Source organism: Solanum stenotomum, chromosome 11, assembly GCF_019186545.1.
Source record: "Solanum stenotomum isolate F172 chromosome 11, ASM1918654v1, whole genome shotgun sequence".
Lineage (NCBI taxonomy): Eukaryota > Viridiplantae > Streptophyta > Magnoliopsida > Solanales > Solanaceae > Solanum > Solanum stenotomum.
Window position 1 is genome coordinate 19,168,681 of NC_064292.1, and position 26,578 is coordinate 19,195,258.

Here is a 26,578-nt window from a genome sequence, read left to right on the forward strand (position 1 = left end):
AGGAAAACCCAATCATCAATTTGGAACTCCAAGTCCCCCATCATTACATCTGCATAGGACTTTTGACGACTCTGGGATGTCTTATGTCTATCCCTGATGAGTTGAACCTTATCCATAGCATCATGAACCGAATCTGGCCCAATCAAAGCTGCTTCACCTACTTCAAACCAACAAACTGGAGATCTACATCTACTCCCATACAATGCCTCATAAGGGGCAATCTGAATGCTGGAATGATAACTATTATTGTAGGCAAACTCTTTAAGAAGTAGGTGATCATCCCAACTTCCCTTAAAATCGATCACGCACGCTCTCAACATTTCCTATAAAGTATGAATGGTACGCTCTACCCGACGATCTGTCTATGGATGAAATGTTGTGCTAATATTTATTTGAGTACCAAGACCTTTCTGAAATGTCTTCAAGAAATAAGAGGTAAACTGAGGACCTATATCTGAGATAATAGACAAAGGAACCACATGCAACTTGACTATCTCATTAATGTAAAGCTTGGCATAGTCCTCCACCGAATCTATAGTCTTAACAGCCAAAAAGTGAGCGGACTTAGTAACTCCTTCTACTATTACCCAAATGGAGTCATGTTGTCTGAGAGTACGAGGTAAACGTGTGATGAAATCCATATTTATCACTTTCCACTTCCATGTAAGAATGTTAATCTCTTAAGTCATACCTCTTGGTTTCTGATGATTTACCTTCATTTGTTGACAATTAGGGCACTTAGCCACAAAATCTGCTATATCCCTTTTCATGCCATTCCACCAAAAGACTTCCCGCAGATCATGGTACATCTTAGTGGCACCTGGATGAAGAGAATACTTGGAGTTATGAGCTTCTGTAAAGATCTGTTATCTCAACTCACCCACCTTAGGAACATATAAACGACCCCGATAGCGAAGCACAACATCTCCCCCTTGGGAGAAAACCTCAATTTTCTATTGATGAATTGCACCCTTCAATTGAAGAAATATAGGATCACTGTCTTGATTCTCCTTAACCTCCACTACCAATGAAGATTCTTACCCATTCTGAACTGTCACACCATCATCTAATATGTTCATAAGGCAAACTCCTAAACGAGCAAGTCGGTGAACATCCTTTGCTAATTCCTTCCTTTTTTTTCCACATGCGCTACACTGCCCATATATAGTCTACTAAGAGCATCAGCTACTACATTGGTCTTACCAGGATGGTAAGGCACATTCATGTCATAGTCCTTGAGGAATTCAAGCCATCTCCTATGGCGAAGATTCAACTCTTTATGGGTAAACACATATTGAAGGCTCTTATGGTCTGTGAACACATCTATGTGCACACCATATAAGTAATGTCTCCAAATCTTTAGGGCAAATACAATGCTTGCAAGCTCAAGGTCATAATTTGGGTAGTTCTTCTCATGTACCTTAAGCTGTCTAGAAGCATAAGCTACAACCTTACCTCGATGCATCCACACACAACCTAGGTCGACTCTGGACGCATCACAATAGATCACAAAATCATCTAAACCCTCTTGTAGAGTCAAAACACGAGTTGTTGTCAACCTAATTTTCAGTTCTGAGAAGATCTTCGCACACTCATCTGACCACTGAAACTTATCCTTTTTATGAGTCAACTTAGTCAATGCAGAATCTATGGACAAAAATTCTTCCACAAACCTTCTGTAATAACCAGCCAAACCCAAGAAACTTTTGATATCTGTAGGAGAGGTGGGTCTTGGCCATTGCTTCACTGCCTCTATTTTCTAAGAATCCACTCGGATTCCTTTACTAGACACTATATTCCCAAAGAAAGCAACTGATTGTAACCAAAACTCACATTTGCTAAACTTAGCGAATATGAGAATTTGCAGGACAACCCTCAAATGAGTTGAATGTTCTTCCTCATTCCTAGAGTAAATGAGGATATCATCAGTTAAGACGATAACGAACAAGTCCAAATACTGCTTGAACACCCTTTTCATTAAATCCATGAAAGTTACAGGAGCATTGGTTAGTCCAAATGACATAACTACAAATTCATAATGACCATAATGTAACTATCTCTGAATTTGAGCCGATGATAACCGAATCTGAGGTCTATTTTCGAAAAAATGACTAGCACCCTCAAGTTGGTCGAACAAGTCATCAATCCTAGGGATAGGGTACTTGGTCTTGATTGTGACTATGTTAAACTGTCGATAGTTAATGGAAATCCTGAGAGAACCATCTTTCTTTTTCACGAACAACATTGGTGCACCCCAAGGGGAAATACTGGGTCTGATGAAGCCCTTGTCTAAAAGGTCTTTCAGCTGCTCTTTCAATCCCTTAAGCTCAGCTGGAGACATTCTATAAGGAGGAATAGAAATAGGTTGGGTATCTTGAAAGAGATCAATTCTAAAGTCGATTTTCATTTCAGGAGGAACTCTGGGAAGATCTTCTGGAAACACTTCTGGAAACTCTACAAGAACTGACTCAAGTATTGGGGTTTCGGAGTTGGAATCCTTAACCCGAACAAGATGATAGAGATACCTCTTTGAAATCATCTTTCTGGCCTTAAGGTAAAAGATAAATCGACACATAGGCAGTGAGCTACTACCCTTCCATTCTAATATTGGCTCATCTGGAACTGGAAAGGAACAATCTAGTTCTACAATCGACTAAGGCATAACAGGAATGTAACCAATCAATGCCTAGAATGATATCAAAGTCTACCATTTCTAACTCTACAAGATCTGTTGAGGTGATATTTTGAGAGATTGTGACATGGTAATTTATGTATACCCGTCTAACTATAACTGGGTCACCAACTAGAGTAGAGACTGAGAAGGGTTCTGAGAGAGTTTCTGGACTAACACCAAAGTTTACTGTTATATAAGGAGTTACAAAGGACAGAGTAACCCCTGGATCTAACATATCATAAACATTTAAGTGAAAGACTCACAATGTACCTGTGACCACATTAGGAGAATCTTTCTATTTCTGGTGAGCCTGGAGAGCATAAAACTTGTTCTGGCGCTCACCGCCACCCCTTCCAAATGAAGCATCCTGGTGAGTTGGGTGACATGCTGGTGTTGCTGGAGTTGTAGACCAAGCCCTACTATTGTTACCTCCCTGACCCTGTTTAGAAGAAGGGAAATCCATCAACCTGTGACCAGTCTGACCACAACCAAAGTATCCTTCCTTGCCTGCATGACACTCGCTCGGATGGTTCTTACCACAATTTGGACAAGTTGGATAGGTCATGTTACCTGAAACACTCCCCTGAGACTTAGAGCATAATGCCTACCTTTATGATCTCGTCGAAACCTAGGGGATGAAGCACTAGCTGATGAAAGTCCTGGAGCTGGAGACCTTTGCTGAAACTGCGAGCGATTTCCACCACCCGACTTTCTACTGAGAGTAATCATAGTTGCCTATCCTAGCCTTCTTGTTGTCCCTAGACTTTTCCCTCAGCTTATTTCCCTCAACCATCTAAGCATGATTCATAAGCCTAGAGATATTCATATCCTCTAACAACATCGCATTTCTGCACTCTGTATTTGCCAAATCAAATACTCTAAATAGGAACTTACTCATTTGTGCCTTGGGATCGGCAACCATATGTGGAGCATACCTGGTGAGTTAGGTGAACGTGATTCCATACTACTGGACGGACATTGAACCTTGCCTCAACTTCATAGATTATGTAGTCTTAGCCTCCCTCAACTCTCTTGGGATGAACCTGTCCAGAAAAGTTTCGATGAAACATTACCAAGTCACAAGAGCTGCATTCTCACCCCTGTTTTCCTTCCACTGCGTGAACCATATGTGAGCCACATCCTTAAACTGGTAGGACGCCAACTCTACCCTATAATTTCTAGTCACTTGCATCACTCCAAAGATTTTCTTGACCTCATCAATGAAGTTTTGGGGGTCTTCACCAACTTGTGACCCTAGAAACTCAGGTGGATTCATCCTAACAAAATCACAGACCCTAGTTGCCACTGATCCACTACTAGTATTTGCAGGAACTGTAACCTACTGATTATTATGGTTGGCTACACTCTGAGCCAAAACCTAAATAACATAACAAAATTTTGCATTCAAAACATCATGGTCTGGGACTGGAGGGACTGCGTTATCCTTGCGGGTATTAGCATTCCTCGCGTAAGCTGTACTAAGAGTCATGATCTGTAACGCATAACATCGAGTTAGAAAGGAGATCATACCCACACACGATAGGAATAACAAGAAAGTGATTTTTTTCCTAAAACACTTCATAGAGTCCCCCTCATAGGTGTGGCACGCTTCGCACTCATGAAAGGGACCCTACTTAGTGCGGCTTTACAAACATCCTAGGACTCCTAAAACTAATGCTATGAGACAAAGTTCGTCACGCTCGAGGCTACCCCTTTGACGTAAACATGGGACCTAGGATCATGAGTGACCCCAAGCTAACCCTGAGCTGGCATATCATAAGCATACTTAAACAACTGAACAACAAATATTATGCGGAAGCTTAAATCATAAGATAAACTGAAGTATGGGGGAGACCCAATACTAGTCTGAACACATAAACACTAAGTAAGAGTTAATGACACTGAACTATAAGTCAAAATACTAAAGTTGAATCTGTCTATGTCTGAAATAAGCCTCTCACTAACTAGATATGTTGGGATAAGCCCCCAGCTAACTCTAGCAAAATTGAAAATTAAATGAAAGACTGAATATAAAAGAACATGTTTGTCATCCTCGAATAATGAGGACTTACCACTGATACTGCTGAATACGGATCGGGAATCGATCTAAATGTGATCTGAATGTTGAGGACCTGAACCTACATCACGAAAAGATATAGCGCAAATTATGCTTCAGTACTTGAAAGGTACTGAGTATGCAGGATAGGATAAGGCTGAACAAAGCATATTGATCAATGATATAATCTGAACATGCTGAAGATACTGAGATATACTGAATATGAACTAAACTGAATTCAATCACCAAGTACACAGCATGGTTGAACTGAATACTAAAATATAGAGTCTAACTGTGGGAGCTACTATTAACCGACATAAAACCACGTGAGCTAAACGTGGAGTTTGATGTATACTTACCATCGAGAGGACCCAATATACCTTGCCATGGGTATAAAGGCATGACTGGCGTGATCACTAAATCGGATGCCTATAAAGGGGACTTATAAAGCTACGAGGGCACGCAGTTCTGGGACTATGAGGGTGACTGACCCTAGTCCAACTCGGTGTTAAGCTTACTCCCATCCGAAAATATGTACAAGACAATATAACTGAAATATACTGGATAACTCAATATTCTGACATGCTAGCTGAAATTCAACATTAAAGTACTGATAATGAAACATTTGAAAACTGAGATATGTATATATGTCTAACTGACCTAGCATGTGTAATTCATGAACTAAATGAATCTATAGGGTTCTGAGTTTCATGCAAGGATTAAGCAATATGGTTACAATAACACAATAATCTGATTAGGATTACTCTAATAGCTAAATTGCAACAATTATCTTAAGTTCTAGAAACCCTAGGTCTAAACATGATATAGAGAATCAAGAATCTGACTAAATTCTAGGGACCTAGTGGATGAAAGGAATCCACCAGTGAAATCCCACATACCTGGTGACGAATTCTAAGGAGAAATCTTTCAATTTTGGGGAAAGAATTGAGGAAAACTTGTTGCGTTCTTGGAGAGGGTTTGGTCAATTACTTTCTCTTCTTTTTGCTCAAACTGGATGAAATGTGGAGATTAATGTACTAGGGTAAGTTATGATTTAGTTACTAGGCTAAAACTAATCAAAACGATGTAGTTTAGGGATTAAACAACATAGTTTAGGTGTCAAATTTATAGGGGAAAATACCAAAATGACATAACTTAAAATCTGACGGGGCCACCGATGGGCCTGACCGACGGACCGTCGATCGACTAATGGACCGTCCTGTCAGTCCATTGATCGGCTTCAGAGGATGGGTTCTAGGGGGTCTAAACCACAGCCTCGACCACGGACTGTGGTCAGACCTACGGTCCGTAGGTCCTGGCGTAGGTCCAGACTTGGCTGGAATTTTCTTGGGTTCTAGGGAGAGGTTTGCAGGTGGCCAACCATGGACCCCACCTANATTTGGAGATTAATGTACTAGTGTAAGTTCTGATTTAGTTACTAGGTTAAAACTAATCAAAACGATGTAGTTTAGGGATTAAACACCATAGTTTAGGTGTCTAATGTATAGGGGAAAATACCAAAATGACCTAACTTAAAATCTGACGAGGCCACCGATGGGTCTAACCGACAGTCCTTCGATCGACTAATGGCCCGTCCTGTCAGTCCATCGATCGGCTTCAGAGGATGGATTCTGGGGGGTCTGAACCACGGCCTTGACCACAGATTGTGGTCAGACCTACGGTCCGTAGGTCCTGGCGTAGGTCCAGACTTGGCTGGAATTTTCTGGGGTTCTAGGGAGAGGTTTGCAGGTGGCCAACCACGGACCCCACCTACGGTCCGTGGTTCAACCTATGATCCGTAAGTAACATCGTTAGTGGCACCTGCAATTTTTGAAAATTTGCATTGTTCGCTCTTTTAGAATCTGGGGTGTTACACTTTTTGAGAGACTGTGATAGACTATTTTTTATACCAATCGAGCTATAACTGGGTCAGCAACTGGAGTAGAGACTGAGAAGGGTTCTGAAAGAGTTTTTGGATTGACATCGAAGTTTACTAATATATAAGGAGTTACAAAAGACAGTGTGGCCCTTGATCTAACAAAGCATAAACATCTAAATAAAAAACTCGTAACGTACCAGTGACCACATCAGGAGAATATTTCTGGTCCTGGCGAGCCTGGAGAGCATACAACCTGTTCTAGTGGTGACCGCTTCCTGTACTAGATGAAGTACCCTACTGAGTTGGGCAACATGATGGTGTTGTTGGAGTTGTAGACTGAGCCTTATTGTTGTTACCTCCTTCCCCCTGCCTCGAAGAAGGGCAATCCTTACACCTATGGATAGACTGACCACACCCAAAACACCCTTCCTTGCCTGCATGACATTCGCCCGGATGGTTCTTACCACACTTTGGACAAGTTGGGAAGGTCTTGTTACATGAAGCACTCCCCTAAGACTTGGTCTTGGTGCCCTATCTTTCTGATCCAGTAGAAATCTGGGGGATGGAGCACAAGCTGATGAAGGTGCTGGGGCTGTAGACCTCTACTGAAACTGTGAGCGATTTCCGCCACTCGACTTCTGCTAAGAGTATTCATAATTCCATGTTCTAGCCTTCTTGTTGTCCTTAGCCATTTCTCTAAGCTTATCTCCCTAAACCTGCTGAGCATAAGTCATAAGCCTAGAGATATTTATATCCTCTAACAACATAGCATTTCTGCACTCTGCCTTCACCAAGTCGGATACCTCAACAGAAACTTGCTCATTTGTGCCCTTGGATCAACAACCATGTGTGGAGCATACCTGGAGAGCTGAGTGAACTTTAGCCCATACTCTTGTGCCGACATTGACCCCTGCTTCAAGTTCATAAACTCTTGTGCCTTAGCCTCTCTCAATTACCTTGGGAAGAACTTTTCCAGAAAAGCTCCAGTAAAACAATCCCAAGTCATAAGAGCTGCCTCCACACCCCTGTTTTATTTCCACTGAGTGAACCAGATATGAGCCACATCTTTAAGTTGGTAGGATGCCAACTCAACACTCTCAGTTCCAGTCACTTCCATTACTCTAAGAATTTTCTTAACCTCATCAATGAAGTTTTGTGGGTCCTCATCAACCTTTGACCCTAGAAATCTAGCGGATTCATCTGAACAAAGTCTCGAACCCTAGCTACAGTTGATCAACCATTAGTGTTTGCAGGAGTTGTGGTCTGCTGATTGTTCTGATTGGCCACACTCTGTGCTAAGAGCTGGATCGCATTCCAAAATTCTACTTTCGTAAACTCATGGTTTGGGACTGGAGGGACTGCGTTAGCATTGCATGCATTAGCATTCCATGGGTTAGCTCTACGAGGAGGCATAATCTGAAATGCATAACAACGGATTAGAAATGAGAAGTTGGATCATACCCATGCATGATAAGAATATTAAAGAAGGTGAAGTTTTTCTTAAAATACTTCGTAGCCTCCCTCTCATAGATGTGGTGCACTTCACACCCATTAAAGAGACTCTACTTAGTGCGGGTTTCAGACATCCTAGGACTCTTGAACCTAAAGCTCTGATACCAAGTTTTTCACGCCCCATGGTCACCCCCTTACCGAAACACGGGACCTAGGATCACGAGTGACCCTAAGCTAACCCTGTGTCTGGCATATGTCAAGCATTCTAATAATAACTCAATAAGACATGTACTACGCAGAAGCTAAAATAATAGATAACTGAAAGTAGGGAATACCCAACTAGTCTGAATGTATAAAACATACTAAGAGTTTAATAACAACTGAAAGATTAAACTTAACAATTCAAGATGATTTTACTACTATGTCTGAAAAACCTCTAACTGAGTTGAGTTGCTAGGACATGCCCCCCAGCTAACTCTAACAAAATTGAATAAAAAGAATAAAGTGAAAAGCATGTCTATTGTCCTCGAAGTATATGAATTCACAACTAAAGCTACTGAAATGTTGTCACGACCCGAGTCTACACCCTGGACGTGGCCGGCACTCAAGAACCATTGCTAGTCCCCAAGCGAACCCTCATCCTGGCTGACTACAAGTGGAAGACTAACTGAAGCATGCAAAAGCTTAAAACTGAAATAAAAGTTCATAAAACTTAAATACAAACTTTAAGTCCAAAGAAAACTCTATATAATAAAATATATACACCTTGCCATAAAAAGGCAACTTTAGTCTTTAAAACATTTAACAAAATAAATGAAGACTTCTAAAACTCTATTGTCTATCTATGAAGCCTCTAACTGATAAAGATGGAAGTCGGGACAAGACCCATGACATCCTAACAACTGATATAATTGAAAAGTAAATGAAATCCTCCGAAAGTAAGGAGGCTCACCATAGCTAACTCGAACTCTCGGATGTATCAACGAAGCTCCTGTTGATGATCCTGAATACCTGTGTCTGCATCATGAGAAGAAGCAGGACAAATGGCTCAATACGTGGAATGTACGAGCATGTAAAGGGAATTCTAAAACATAAGCATAAGCTTGAACTTGATAAAAAGTGGAACATACTTACCTCCTTTCAAACTTACTCAACTCAAGGAATTCAAGGATACTCAAAACTACTCAACTTACTCAACTCAGAAGTACTCAAGGATAAGATACACAACTCAGAGATTAGATACTCAACTCAAAGATATGATACTCGACTCTGGGTACTCAACTCAATATAAAGCAACAATATACATGCAATATATGGAAAGCTTTATAAACAGTAAAAACAACTTAGTTCATTAAAGAAAATGCAATAACAAACTTAACTTTACTTATATAATAAAGTAATATAGTTTATGTGGGAGATTCTCTAACCGACAACCACCACTATGAGCCTAAGTGGTGATACAACGTCTTGCTCACGCTGCCAGAGTTGTCCTATACTTTGCTGTCATATAGAACTCTTAACTTAGTGGATCCACTAGCTTAACTTATGTGATCATCTAAAAAGTATGACCCATTAATACCCATGATGGATACATGGTTTATGGAGACTTAAGTTAATATGAACTCGCATCCCCATATCGGTGCTCAATACTACTCCCAAAATATACTTAGCTCATATGTTTTTAAAACAACTTCTTTCTTTGGTTTGAGATAATTATTCAAAACTTAGCTTAAAAGTTTCTTGGAATAGATGTTCCCTTTTCTTGCTCAAATGTGAAAACATTTATAAACTCATAGGGAATACTTAGTTCCCTTATAGCTTCTTTGAGAAATGAACTCAATTCTTTAGTCTTGGCTTAACTTGAAGTCTTAAAACAAAGTTAAAACATTTGTAAAAGACTTCTTAAAATGTGGTTCATGACAAATTATGGACGTGAATGACTCAATGCAATATTTTCAATAACCATAGATATAACTCAAATACTTGCAACTCAAGAACTTAAATAATACTATTTCAAGAATGCTCAACTCAGAGGGTTAATGCAGAATTATGAGCATGAACTATTCAACTCAAAGACTTCATGAGTAACATGTAATAGTCCCATGATTAGAAATATAATCTCAAAGGGCTTAGGAACTCAATACTCGAGACTTAGAACTTGAAGATACTACTTCTCTCAAAGGTACTCAACTGATGGAGTTCATGCGGAAGTTATGGGCATGAACGACTTGACTCAAGGGTCAAAATATTAATAAGGAACTCAGGTATACGACTCTTCTCATTCTCATACTTAATTATCGATGGTGGATCCCAAAGGATCCACAATTGAACTCAAAGACTTTCTTGAACTCTACTCTTAACTCTATCTTGAATGTGAATTATGAATTCAAGAGTTATGGTTCATGATATGAAGGATCTAGGTGATATTATAGACTCATGAATACACTCTCCTCACTCTCATGCTTACATACTTGAGTCTTGAAACAAGTTACTAGAAATTGTAGAAGACTCCTCAAAAGAACTAAAAGAGACTCTCTCAAAATGATCGGAAGAANATATTTTCAATAACCATAGATATAACTCAAATACTTGCAACTCAAGAACTTAAATGATACTATTTCAAGAATGCTCAACTCAAAGGGTTAATGCAGAATTATGAGCATGAACAATTCAACTCAAAGACTTCATGAGTAACATGTAATAGTCCCATGATTAAAAATATAATCTCAAAAGGGCTTAGGAACTCAATACTCAAGACTTAGAACTTGAAGATACTACTTCTCTCAAAGGTACTCAACTGATGGAGTTCATGCGGAAGTTATGGGCATGAACGACTTGACTCAAGGGTCAAAATATTAATAAGGAACTCAGGTATACGAATCTTCTCATTCTCATACTTAATTCTCAAAACTTAATTCACATCGATGGTGGATCCCAAAGGATCCACAATTGAACTCAAAGACTTTCTTGAACTCTACTCTTAACTCTATCTTGAATGTGAATTATGAATTCAAGAGTTATGGTTCATGATATGAAGGATCTAGGTGATATTATAGACTCATGAATACACTCTCCTCACTCTCATGCTTACATACTTGAGTCTTGAAACAAGTTACTAGAAATTGTAGAAGACTCCTCAAAAGAACTCAAAGGGACTCTCTCAAAATGATCGAAAGAACTCTCAAGACTTAACTCTTAACTTTACCTTGAATTTGAATTATGAATACAAGGTTATGATCATGTAATGAATGATTTCTAGGTGTTTGGAAGTAGTTTAAAGTTTTTAGAATCAAAAGGGGTGAAGATACACTTCAAAGGAGCTCAAACAGGACAACCGATGGAGAATGAGTGGGGGCAGGCGACCCTGGCACGTTCCGGGCACGGGGCGCCAGCCCCTAACATTCAGAGACTGAATATGGGTGCACTGAAGGGTCGTCTCCCCAGCCCCTTGGGCACATTTGGGGCGCACCGCGCCAGCCTTTCCCCAGGCCAAAATCGATGAATTTCGCCTCTCGTTTTCTTATCCTAAATCGCTTTTAATAGCTTTCTTTTCTCAAATTTTCCTTAGATTCAATTACCCAACCTAAGCACACACTAATCCACTCAAACAACACTCAAAACAATCACTTTCATCTCAAGAAATCATCAAAACCCCAACAAAACAAGATTTAGAATGAACTTCAAAAACACCTATCAAGAACTTAAATCCTTCAACTATTTGAGAATGAAACTTCGCTGAAAATAATATGTTTGGCGTGTGGGTGAACAAACCCAACACTATGGAAGCTTACATACCTCTTAGGGATCAAACCCATGGCGACAATCCGCAACAACTCTTAAGAATTTCGACAAACGCTTCAATCCTTTCTCTTTTCTCCTCTTCTCTCTTCTTCTTTTCTTTTCTTAAACTCTCAACTAAAATCCTAGGCATAAACTAGGACTATAAAACTGAACCTAATCATATTAGACCCCTAAAGTATTACTAAAAATGAATTAAATCTGATTGGGTAAGGAAAAGACCAAAATACCCCTCTAAAATCCGGTTTTGACTTTCCATATCTAGACAACCCAACTTCGAATGGACATATCTCCCTCATACGAACTCAAAACTAAGCAAACTCGGTGGCGTTGGAAATATAATTCAAACATATTCCCTACGGTATCTAGTATCACACCTAAATCATCTTGAGCTAGAATATATGGTCGTTTGAAATCGACCCAAAACTCATACTTAGCTTAACTTGCAAAATTTCAGATTTTGCTATTTCCAATTTAATTTTTTTTGGAACTCAAGGTGCTACATCTAGTGACCTTAACACTTAAGAAATTTTTAATCCCTTGGTAAAATCTCACTCCCTTAGTTTGAAAATTTTTCTGAGGTGTTACAAATGTGAATCGGGAATTGATTTAAGCGTGATCTGGATGATGAGTACCTGAACCTACATCATCAAAGGATGTAGCGCAGAGTATGCGTTAGTACTTGGAATGTACTGAGCATGCATGATTTATATATTATACTGATCAAATACATATAAACTGAACAAAGCATAACTAAGCAATGACATAAATTGAGTAAGAATGTAAATACTGAAAGATAACTGAAAAGTTAAGCTGAATGCAATGCCCAAATACTAATCATTAAAATAACATGTTGAACTGATTTCTGAAGTATATACTGAAAACCTGGTCAAATGCACTAAGAGTCTGATTGTGGGAGCTACTATTAACCACCGTAAAACCATGTGAGCTACATGTGGAGTCCGATGTATATGCCCCATCGAGAGGACCCAATATACCTTTCTTGGGNGAAAAGTTAAGCTAAATACAATGCCCAAATACTAATCATTAAAATAATATGCTGAACTGATTTCTGAAGTATATACTGAAAACCTGGTCAAATGCACTAAAAGTCTGATTGTGGGAGCTACTATTAACCAACGTAAAACCACGTGAGCTACATGTGGAGTCCGATGTATATGCCCCATCGAGAGGACCCAATATACCTTTCTTAGGATATAAAGGCATGACTGGCGTGATCACTAAATTTGATGCCCATAGAGGGGACTTATAACCTACGGGGGCACGTAGTTCTGAGACTATGAGAGTACGTTGAACCCTAGACCAACTCGGTGTTAAGCCTACTCCCAACTGGAAATGTGTAAGACACAACATAACTGAAGTACTAAATAGCTCAATGTTCTTACATGTAAATCTGAGAATGCAACATATAATAATTGACAATGTCACATTCAAAAGCTGGAGCATGTTTATCTGTTTAATTGACCTAGCAAGTGTAATTCATGAACTAAGATAATCTACACAACTAGGATTCTGATTTTCATGCAAGGAACTAAGAAACGATTCCACAAAAACATGATAATTCAATTACGGATACTAAAACAGCTAAATCACAACAATTATCCAAGGTTTTAAAAACCCTAGGTCTGAACAAGATATAGAGAATCAAGAATTTGATTGAATTATAGGGACCTAGTGGATGAAAGGAACCCACTAGTGAAATCCCACATACCTGGTGACGAAATCTACGGAGAAATCCTTCGATTTTGGGGTTGGAACTGAAGAAAATATCATGCTTGTTCTTGAGGGGTTGGTCGACTCTTTCTCTTCTTTCGCTCTAAGTTTTTGGTGAATTTTGGTGAATAGTCGCTTAGGGTAATATCTGACTAGAATATTAGGCTAAAATTGAGTAAAACGACGTAGTTTAGGGATAAAATAATTAGGAGAAGAGCCAATTACCCCTAAGCTAAAAGTCGACCATGACCTACGAACCCTGATCGACGGACCATGGTCTGATTGACGGTTCGTCCTATCAGTCCGTCGATTGGTGTCTGAAGGCTGATAGCTGGGGTCTGAACCACAGACCTAGACCACGGACTATTGTCCCAACTACGGTCCATAGACCTTGTCGTGGTTTTGGACTTTCTGGGAATTATTGAGGTGATCAACCACGCACCACACCTACGGTCCGTGGTTCCATCCACAGGTCGTGGGTGGCCTCCATTGGTGGCACCTGCAACATCTGGAAAATTGTTATTTGCTCCTTCTCAAATTTGGGGTGTTACACCGAATTTCAAACTCCTTCTACCTTCTTAACAAAGTCTATCACCTCATTCAAACCCTTTCTCGTTGAGATCATAAGCACAACCAAAACCTGCAATTCATAATTCAACCTTTAGCCAATAATCAGATCCTTTCCTCTTCCGTGCTCGCCAACTACATAGCATATCAAGACAAGGCATGGAACTTAGCCACATAAGCAACCATAGTCATGTTACCCTACTCAAGAGCCATAAACTCATCATTTTTCTTATCCCTCAGGGTACGAGGTACATACTTCTCCAGAAACAAGACATGAAATTGTGCCAAGTCAATGGAAGGCAAGACCGATGATTGACATTCCATATAATCTCTCAACCACTGTTTTGCCTCACCCTGAAGCTGAAAAGTCACATACTCAACCCCATGTTGCTACGTGATACCTAACTTGTGGAAATCTCTCATAGCAATCCAATATGAACTCGAACACATCCTCTTCAACAGAGCCATTAAAATTAGAGGCTTAAGCATTAAGAACTTAGTCAACATCTTATGTTCTACACCAGTCACCATAGGGCCAAGCGATGGACGGAACAAAGTGCTAATCCTCGTGTCCCCATCCACCTAAGGAAAGGTAGCAATAACAGTCTAGTTAGTCAAAACCAAAGTAGTTTGGGCCGTGGGAGTGGCTTCAGTACCTGCCAACCCTCTCAGAAAGGTGAGTACCCATTGAAAAGTCCATGTGTCCATAGGGGGGAAACATTACATCCCAGTCTGAATCCTCTCTTCAGGTTCAACATCATCCTTGATTTCAATCTCAACTTCTTCTTCGCAAACCAGATCCTGGGATGGGGATAGGGTCACTTCTCTTGGTACTTCCAAATTTTGAGCTCCACCTCTGGCGGATGTTTCCCTCCCTCTTGATGCGGGATCAATTACTGGCTCAACTGCTGGAGTTACCACCCTTGTGTCGTTGCGTCTAGTATCAACCATTTGTAAACAACATAGTGAAAGAGGTTAGATACAAATTTGGATCACCATATACCAATTAAAATCATGTTATAGCACGAATGAAGGAAGAATAAGAGTTTTCTAAAGTCATGTAGCATCTTGCAGAAAAATACAAACGTATTTGTACCATTTCATAGGACTCTACTAGATTCATTTTGTGGTGATGAGATCAAAAAACCTAGGGCTCTCATACCAAGTTTGTCACGATTCAGACCATCTTGAGTGGCACCCATACTAAACCACCTAGTGGGAGAACCAATGACTAACCCAAAACCAACCCAACACCATTTTAAATAAGACCAAGTTAATAAATAAATAGGAAACAAAACAATTCAAACAACCAAAGGATTAATTCCCAATAGTCCAAAATAGTTAATGTAGAAAAACAACCCCTAGAACTGAAAGTCATCATAACCAAAACTCTAACAAATCAACTTGGGCATGCAACCCCACAACTAATCATAGAAATAAATACTAGTGTTTATGTCCGAAAAAAAGGATAAGAAGGATAGGAGAACCCATGGTAGCTGAAAAGATGTAGCTAACCCTTAGATTCAGATCAAGTATCTCTCAAATGAGGTCTCAGATCAACTGTTGGAAGATTCACTACACTCTACAAGAAAATAAGCATGTATAGTATCAGTACAAAAAGCACTATGTGATAGTATCATGAAAACATTTCACCACCAAACAGTAACACCAAATAAATATTTCACCACTAAAAACTAACACTGAATAATACACAAAAACCAATTACCAACCACATACTGCAATCATATGTCATGAAAACAATAGTACAAATATTAACCAATGCATAAACAAGTTCACATGATCATAATGCAAATGTCTGGTCCTCTTATGGAACCATGTCACATACATGGTCCTCTTACGGAACCTAAACCAAAGTGCGGTGTCATACTAGGCGTGGTATCTGAGCTAACCGTATATCATATACCATCGTAGTACCAGATCCAACCAATAATATCTTATACTAGTGTAGTACCCGGGCCAACCAAAAATCATAAACAAGAATGCACAATCATATAGAACAATGAACAAGTCCACTTGAAAACCAACAATTACACGTTCATTGCATGATATTACAAACGTGATGTCCTTTTTTATGCCTCATTACCATGCATTGCAAAAAAATGATACTATAGTAGTAGACATGCTTCCATAGAAAAATGAAAAACATACAACCTTCACTTACCTCGAATCAAGCCTCTTGGAAACTCTACCTAGTCTGAGCTTTCCCCTTGCGAAGTGCTTCAGCTTGTTCTTGGTCTAAATAAGCAATGCAAACAATAATCAATCACAAATGGCCTATTCATTTATCAAGATTATAAATAAATTCTAACCCGGTCAAATGTGATCATCTTCCCTAAATTAGGGTTCTTTATCACCATGAAATAATGGTGAGAAACCTTCCCCCCAATAGCAATAACCTATTTTCTAAAGCTTAAGAAATAGTTTACAAAATTGGGGAGTCGAATTCTTACCTTCACCATTCAATTTCGTGTGAAAATTGGTACAGACTACCCAAATTTTCCCCTCGTATTTTCATGAACTCAAACCACAAAAAATAGGAGTTTTGTGAAGTTTCCTACATAAAATAACGATTATGTCAATATAGCGGCCCCTGTCTTGCTATAGCGACACCACTACAATAACATCCAGAAATAGGCCATTTTTACGACACAACTTCTTCCCTTGACGTCCCAACACATACCTTTCACGCTAACTAAAATTTAGGGGTTCTACTTACCAGAATTTGATTTTGAAATGCCTTATGGACTCCTTAATGTCTTGGTTACAAGTATGCACCAATGGATATGCATGCATTTTATGCCCTTTGAGGATAGGATCAGGGTGTTCGCCTACACCATATACATTTCATTCTCTTGAGGCTAGGATCGTGGTGTTCATCTATACCACATGCATTTTATGTCCTTTGAAGCTAGGATCGAGGTTTTCGCCTACAATACATGTATTTCATCCCTTTGAGGGTAATAACAGGATGTTTGCCAACACCACAAGCATTCATGCCTTTGAGGTTGGAATCGGGGTGTTCGCCTATACCGCATTACATTGCATTGCATTTATTATCATATGATTGTGATTGACACATATCAAGCTTATAAGGGCTTTGTTAGGTTGTTGGCTTATGGTCTAACTGCTAGTTATTGATGTAATTTGAGTTATATAAACTATGTTGGTAGGGTGATTCCAACGAGCTATCGATTCTACCCAAATGAAGTTCATTATATTGTTGTTTCAGTTTTGATTACATTATTTTGATTATTTTATCGCCTTACATGCTTCGTACATTATTTCTTACTGACTTCCCAATTACCTGGGGAGCTCTACTCCTTCTTCCAGGTTATCAAGTAGACTAGGATCCTTGTGTTGGTTGAGTTCAACTAATGATTAGTACGCTCCATTCCTTTTGGAGTTGTTGAGTTTGAAGTCTTCTATTTCTTGTATAGATGATGGATATGCCGGGGTACTTCCCTAACCAAGTATGAGCAGTTTTCTATCTTAGAGGCTTGTAGACGTCTGTTATATGTCTTGTACATTCGTTGTGGCCATGTTGGGTTTGTTGTTAGTTGTGGTTTTCAGATAGTGACCTTGTCTGCCATGTGTTGTACTCTTATTAGACTTTTAGTTTTCCATGTGTTACTTTTTATTTAGTTTTTCCTTGACGGCCCATGGGTGTTCTATGGTTTGGTTTTCATTGGCTCGCTCGGTCATGTAAGGCAACCAGTGCCACTTGCGTCTCTTTAGGTTTGTAGAGTGAAAATTTTTGCACACTTAAACACCTTAAACTTTAGGTTTAGATTTAGGCTCATTTTTTTCAAGCTCGATTCATCTCATCGACACAACTTAATCATATAAATGTGACTTGACCATATGTGGGAATCCTACCGTCAGTGACTTCTCGAAACTGACATAGCTCTTAATCTATAAGTCAGACTAGTGTGAAGTTTGTTGTGATGAAAACTAGACTTCAAGTCTTTTAATTTGATCAACATTACAACCTCTAACTCTCTATATCTTGGGAGATATGCTCATTCAAAATCAGGCCATAAATATGGTCATTTAGTATTTTGCCCAATTTATGACAGTTATACATTTGACTTTACTTATGAACAAAGTCTTTTAATATCAAATACATTCCAAATCTTTCAAGTACAAGAAATTATGTCGGTGTCAATTTAGTCATACATGTACAAATAGTTACATGGTTTTACATACACAAAATCAAACATAGATATTCAATGTGACATTAGATAATTTCACCACTCGACCACACATAGTCTTTGATGAAATTTCATTGTTTTTGTTTCTATTGTTCAACTGCAATTTTGCACTTCAATAATTGATAGGGCCCCTTTTTAAGTAACCATCATTTGAATTGCATCAATTATCTTCGAAAATAAATATTTTTACACTTTTTGTGCATTTTTTCATGAAAAAGAATATCGACATATGTTTATCAATTTTCTTTAACATTATTTTAAAGTATTAAAAAATCAACAGATGGATCACTTTCCCCTCGATTCTTAGGACTGACTCATTCTGCCAGTTTTTTGGTCATTTTTGCACTATTTTAGTAGTAGTAATAATAACCAACTTTGAAGTAAACTCAATTGAGTAAACTTGAGGTGGTATTCTCTCACACCCATGTCATTCTGTCTCGGCATTACAAATTCATTGACCAATAGACAAATTAAAATCATATCATTAGTAAATAGATATATCACAAAATCTAGAACATGAAATAAAATCATCCCTTCTAAGTATTAAGGCAGTCTCCTAGTTATAAATGTGTCATGTGACATATCTATAACTAAGACTCTACTAGATACTACTTTATAGACTACTAGGGACACCAAAACCTACTCTATATATGATACTAAGCAGGCGTTTGGCCATGCGATACCATATCACGATATGGTATCGTGAGATGGAATCGGCGTTTGGATATACGATTTTATGCTGATTCCATCTCATGATTCCATATCATGAGATGTGATTCCATATTCTTTAAAAACCATGATATGAAATTATATGGGAATTCCATATCATGAATTGAGATATTTTAATACAAAAAATTGATCCACGAGTTTATATTTTGTTAAAACAACCCCACATTTATATCTACTAACCATTTATTTCATATGTAAATAAAATTTATAATCACATCATTACTTTTTAAAATTTATTATTCTCACCGACATAAAATTTATTATTCTCACCAACATACAGTCACTTTAACTCACACCAACCGATTGTTGAGTAATAAATTTATTTTATGGCCTTAATAAGTGCACATTCATATTTTATGTGTAAGTTATTAGTATTTAGTTACATATTTCCTATCAACTTTGTTTAAAGAGATAATATTTATTTTATGACTTTGCATTGTCTTGGAAGCACTATTTTTATTACTCTTACAAACATTATTTTTATGAAGTGCATTCTATAATGCTTCCAATTTATTTTTTGTTTACTAAACTAATATTGATGTATTTTTATTTGATAGGATTGTGTTGGTGCGATTGATGGAACATATATAGAAGGGGAGGTTCCTAAAGCGGTGCAACAAACATATCGTAATCGCAAAGGAAGAACATCACAAAATGTCTTATGTGTTTGTGATTTTGATATGCGATTTACTTTTGTTGTTGCTGATTGGGAAGGTACTGCACATGATAATAAAGTACTTGAGAATGCACTTGTTAAACCAACGTCACAATTTCCATTTCCGCCATATGGTAACTTTAAATTACATCCTTAGAATAAATATTATTTATTTACACAAAGTTGTCTCATTTACGTCACATATGCTTTTAGTAATTCTTTATAAAATGTTTGTTGGTAGATAAATATTATGTTGTTGATGCTAGTTTCCGAAACACAAAAGGATTTTTAGCTCCATACAAAGGACTACGCTATTATTTGCGAGATTACCAAGGAAGTGAAAGAGAGCCTCAAAATCCCAAAGAACTGTTTAATTATGGGCATTCATCTTTGCGCATTGTGATTGAATGGACTTTTGGAGCTTGGAAAAATAGATTTAGAATACTGAAACAAGGCATGAACCATTATGATATTGATACACAAGTGAAAATTGTCATAGCTTGTGCAGTGTTACATAATTATTTGCGAGAATACCAAAGTACTGATGAAATATTTATGGCCTATGAGCGTGAAAATATAGTTGCGGATGATATTGACCAACAAATGGCTCAAAGTAACAATGTTGGTTCGTCTTCTTGGTCACATGATCGAGAAATGCAAGTTCAACGTGAGGAAATTGTCCATACTATGTGGGAGGATTATATTAAAGACTAATACACTACAGTTTATGTTCAAATTTTTTTATTAAATTAAAGTTAGATGAAACAATTACTTAAGTGGAGAACAAATAGCTTTGTAATAATTTACTATGCGATTTTATAATTTTTTGTTTATTTGATAAGATTGAATAAACAATTGGGGCTATTTTAATAGTTTTACAACTTATGAGATTTTTATGTTTATGAGAAAATATACAACACAAAAATTACATATCGCATGTCCAAACAAAACTTTAATTTCATCTCATGATACCATATTGCATGGCCAAACGGGCCCTAAGTTTGTCACCTAATTCACTTGCACCTGGATTTAAAGATTGTCAAACACTATAGTTCAAATTTTGTAATTACCTAAGAGCATTACTTAATTATCTGTTTCCCAGTTCTTTACACTTCATTCAAAGTTATGATAGTGCACTTTAGTCAAATTGCCATAGTGTGTACCAAACCATTTGTCTAATTTGACGGCCTACCGACTCCTATCATAATTTGTTGTTGAAGTGTATCCTTTGAAAAATGAATATTCAAATTATGGAAGATATGTTGTACCTCCAACATCGAACTCATTATGGATAGGTTCTTCAACGTGATAGAGCATTTAATTATTGCATGCATTTCAAACGTTAATTTTTTAATCAATCAAATCTTAGCCATTAATTTTTACCTATGCCATGCGCCTCACAATCCAAGCAAGAACTTGGGGAAAATAGAGAGGAGCCGGATCCATATATATTGATGTAATTACTAAACAACTCAGGACATTGAATAAATTTACGACAATGAATCATTATCATAAATTTGAGTCGCGACATAAATTATAAATTAATTGATCGTAAATCATAATGAATATTGTTCAATGATAACCATTGAAAGTTCGGAATCACTTACGCTCATTTACTTTCAAACAGTGTTGCAGATGATTGTAATTGAGGGAGATTGGGAACATTTGCACCACTTCAAGACAATGACAGTATTTCACCTAACTTGCTTCATACTCAACTTCGCCACCCAAAACATATTCACTCTTACATGAGTTTATTTCTTCTTTTTTTTGAAAGTTCAAATCAGTTACGGTTATTTTACTTCTAAATATGTGTTGAGGATGATCATATTTGAGAAAGATTGAGAACCTTTGCATCATTTGAGGATGACGGTTGTATTTCACTTAGCTTGCTCCATACTCAACTTCACCACCCCAAAATATATTCACTCTGACATGAGTTTCTATCATTTTCTTATTGAAGGACTACAAAAACGACGTAGTAGATTGCTTCTAAATAAGATGTTTGTTGCATATTCATAATTATAACGAATCACCAATTAGGGTAACAATAATTTCAAGGGCAAGTTGTGGCCCAAAATCAAAATAAATAAATAATAAGCTATGAAACAATCCACATCATGCAAAAAAAAAAAAAAAAAACTAGTCATGGATGGCCATACAACTTGTAGAAAATAATATTGCATGTCGTTAAATCGCACATAACTTCTTGTTGAAACTTTCAATGACGGTCATCTCGACAAAGAAGTGGATCTCACACCCAAGCTCTATTTTAAGCCAAAAAGCACTCGATAGCTCAAAATAAGTATGAAGTGTTGAGACCCACACCAAAGATCCTTTTAGACCGAACTCGATGTTCTGGAGCAAACAGAACCATCAGAATTGCATTCTAAAGCCGTCTATCTAAAATTTTGACCAAAGTCAATCATTAATCAAGTTTCAAAAGCTCCAAAACACACAAACTCACATAAAAAAAAAAAATAAAAAAAAGAATAATCTGGTGACCGGACTATCAATCCTAGCAAGTCAATAAATGAATGGGGTCACAATAGGATTACTCTAAAGACCGAAAATAATGTAAAACATCAACACACTTGCGTTAAATTTTCTGAAAAAAATTATGAATCCCATAGACGTTTGGTGTTGGTCATCCGAAAAAATTGCAAGTCATAGATTGTATTGAAACAAACAAATTTTGGTTGATTTTCATTAAAAAAAGATGTTCATTAGGTTACAAAATTATATAGATAATAAAGCAATTTGAACCATTCTTCATAACCTTAAAAAAAAATTGCATCAAATAACAAATAGAGTACTTTTGAGGAGATTATATGTCAATCTTGTTTATTAGCATATTAAGGGTTATGAATTAGACAACATACTCTTTGGAACAACAGAATAATTATATGTCAAACTGAGGTTTCAAAGTATATATCACAGGAAAAAATAATTTTATAATAAATTCATATTTCACTCTGTAACAATTATATTCAACATATAACGTGTGTTTGATAGATCATTGTACCCTCAACTTTTTCGTTGTTTTTTTATTAAAAAAATATTTTCTTATAGTTAATCAATATGTTTCTCTAATCATGCTGGGATATTGTAGTACAATGACCAGAGCAAGGTAGAAGCTAAGCAACAATTAAAAGAAATTTAAATTAGTGGAGAAAGATAGAAAAAAGAAGTAAATCAATTCATGAATAAGTACAAGAATGAGAGTTGGTGAAATTGATGTGTTTGCCTAGGTGATTGCCTTTAAGAGTTAGTTGACAAGAGATATGAATAGAGAAGTTGGGGTTGACCAGCCTTCCCAATATATAGGCCTTTGATCTTATTAGGAATGTTAAGTTGAGCGGTAGAGAGACACTCTGAATCCTGTTTTTAGCATCACTAAGAACTGATATTGCACCATACAATGGAATTTGATGGCCTTCAACAACAGCCACCACAATCCGCTTACTCTTCCTTGCCTCATAGAACTTCTTCATCTGCTTAAACCATTAAAACCACATTAAAGATGCGCTCATATGATAAATATCACATACTGACATGGTATCATAAATGACTGTGTTATTTCTTCAAAAGAAAGTATTAACTAGTCCTCTATGATACCCACATGGTATATATTATATACGAACATAGAAGGTAAATTCATTCTTTCAAATAAACACAACACAACTTTCTTTAATACCTTAATTGTTTATATCGTGTAGTGATACTGTATCATAGAGGATGGTTCATGCTTTCAAAAAGAGGATTGGTGTTTTCTTTCAAAAGAAAAACACTCATTTATAGTTTATTATACATACCTGATAAATATCATATACACTAACATGGTATCATAGTGGACCGGTTCATTTCTTCAAGACAATCCTCTATGATACGCATATGATTTATATTATATACTAACAGGTATCATGGATTATTGACTCACGTAATAATATTCATATACAGGTAAGATATCACAGAGAACTGATTCTTTCATTCAAAAAGTTTTAAAATTATTTATGATAATTTCACATGATGTATATCATATATTGATATAGTGTCCAAGAGATCAAGTCATTCCATGATGCCCTCGTAGTATATCATATTGATAAGATACCATAGAGGACCAATTCATTCCTTCAACAAAAAAAAAAAAAAATCTCAATCATCTATGATACGCACGATATACTTCATGGTATCATAATTTTTTTTTAAAAAAAAACAACAATATATAGAAAAGAAAGACGAATTTGGTTTATGCAAATTAAAAAGATTGATGAAGACGTCAAATAGAACATTGTAATTAAACAAACAAATGAAACGTAAATTTGTGGGATGATATAATATTGCAATTAATTAATGTGTGCTTGATTGTAGACTGAGCCTCAGCAGTTGCAAAGGAGAAAGGATATGTCGGAAACTTTTGTTAATTCGTATAAGCTATTTTTATAAGACATAATACATAAACATAACCATTAACTTGACGTCAGCTGATAACTATGACCTTTAACTTTGGATGTACACAAGTAAGCATTTAAACTTGTATAAAATTGAACATATAGACACATCGATCCTACATGGCATCCTACATGGATATTTTTTGTTCTATGTGGCGTCCTACATGTATTATGTCATGTAGGACACGTGTGTCTACTTGTTCAATTTTATAGTGTTTGCTTGTGCATACTCAAAGTTGAAGGACATAGTTATCCGCTGAAACCAAATTAAGGGTCATATTTATTTATTATGCCTTCTAATAATTAATTGATTAGTATATAGGCAACTAGGGATAGTTATTTTATGTTTGATGAACAGTATGTGTACTTTTCCATTCTTATTTTTATGCTTAAACTGCCCAAAAAAAGGAGGGCCCGTTTGACAAATCAAGATGAGTTATTGGTCCTTAAAAATTAGGTATGTTGTGAGTTTTAACTCGCAATTAGAAGAATATTAGGGAAATAACCATATTTTAATGAGGATAATGTTCCTTTATTTTTTTAATGTTTCTCATTGTTTACTTTTCATTATTTATTTATTTTTAAAACCAATACATTGTATTTTCAAGCATGACTTGCTCCGAAGCAAATTAAATTGAACAAATTAGTGGTCCTAGCTGGTCCCGATCCCACATAACTATTTAACTGGCCAACATAATCGGGCTAGCTCAACTTGCTCCGACTAGTCCTAGTCATTAATCAAAGCATTTCAAAATTACTTGCCAAATATATTCTCTAATTTGAAATTTGTGATGTTCAATACTCCCTCTATTTCATTTTTCAAGTGTTCAAAATTTTTATTCAGCATCAAATTTAACACCGTAAATTAAATTTACCTTCTAACATTAATCTAAATATATATAAATTATTTTAAACAAATGTTAGTAAATAATAAAAAAGACCCCCAACATCTTAAAGTCAAGAAGATAAGTACACACCACCCCTCCCAAAATTCACTAGTAAAATTACAATTAGCGTGTTATTAATATTATTTTAAATATTAAAAGTATTGTTATTTTAAATAATTTTTTATTAATATAATACTCCATTTGCCCCTAATTACTTGTCCACTTTTGAATAGACAGACTTATTAAGAAATCAATAATTGACATAGTGAATTTATCATTTTATCCCTATTAATTATGAAGTGGCTGAATTAAAAACTTAATATTTTTAAAAAGTTCTACCTTTTCAAAAGTAATTAATTGAGGGACAAAGGGAGTATTACATAAAATGAGATGAGAAACTACAAACTTTGTCTTTTTGAAGTATAGAAACTTCAAACAATTTTTATACAAGAATGTATTACTCTCTTTGTCTCAACTCAAGTATTTTTATTTTTTTAAATTTATCTCAGAGTATTTTTTTTTACATTTAGTAGGCGTTTGGCCATGCGATACCATATCACGATATGATATCGTGTGATGGAATCAGCATTTGGACATGCGATTTTACGTTGATTCCATCTCATGATTCCATATCATGAGAGGTGATATCATATTCTCCAAAAACCATGATATGGAATCCATATCATGATTTGAGATATTTTAATATAATAATTGATCAATGAGTTTATATTTTGTTAAAACAACCTCACATTTATATCTACTAACCATTTGTTTCATATGTAAATAAAACTTATAATCACATCATTACTTTTTAAAATTTATTATTCTCACCGACATAAAATTTATTATTTTCACCAACATATAGTCATTTTAACTCACACCTCACGATTGTGAAACTTTTCAACATTCACTTGAAACAATTAACCGGCATGTTAAAATAGTTGCCGAGGCAATTAGCAAGATGACACCAACATTTATACAACCAAAAAATATGACTGGTGTACATTCCAAAATTCGACATAATACTCGATTTTGGCCTTGGTTTAAGGTAAAATTTCAATCACATTAATAAATTTATTTTATTGCGTTAATAAGTGACATTTATATTTTATGTGTAAGTTATTCGTATTTAGTTACATATTTCCTATCAACTTTGTTTAAAGAGATAATATTTATTTTATGACTTTGCGTTGTCTTGGAAGCACTATTTTTACTACTCTTACAAACATTATTTTTATGAAGTGCATTCTTTAATGCTTCCAATTTATTTTATGTTCACTAAACTAATATTGATGTATTTTTTATTTGGTAGGATTGTGTTGGTGCGATTGATGGAACATATATAGAAGGGAAGGTTCCTAAAGCGATGCAACAAGCATATCGTAATCGCAAAGGAAGAACATCACAAAATGTCTTATGTGCTTGTGATTTTGATATGCGATTTACCTTTGTTGCTGCTGGTTG

General features: G+C 36.4%; 1 protein-coding gene across 1 annotated transcript in view; it reads right to left on the bottom strand.

The window, feature by feature from the left end:
• Positions 1–22,915: 22,915 nt before the first annotated feature.
• LOC125844773 (uncharacterized) overlaps positions 22,916–26,578 on the bottom strand; it is a 6,955-nt gene continuing 3,292 nt past the window's right edge. The window contains exon 3 of the mRNA XM_049524108.1: positions 22,916–23,270. Coding sequence (XP_049380065.1) covers positions 22,977–23,270 — 294 coding nt within the window. The 3' untranslated portion in view covers positions 22,916–22,976. The remainder of the gene's footprint in view (positions 23,271–26,578) is intronic.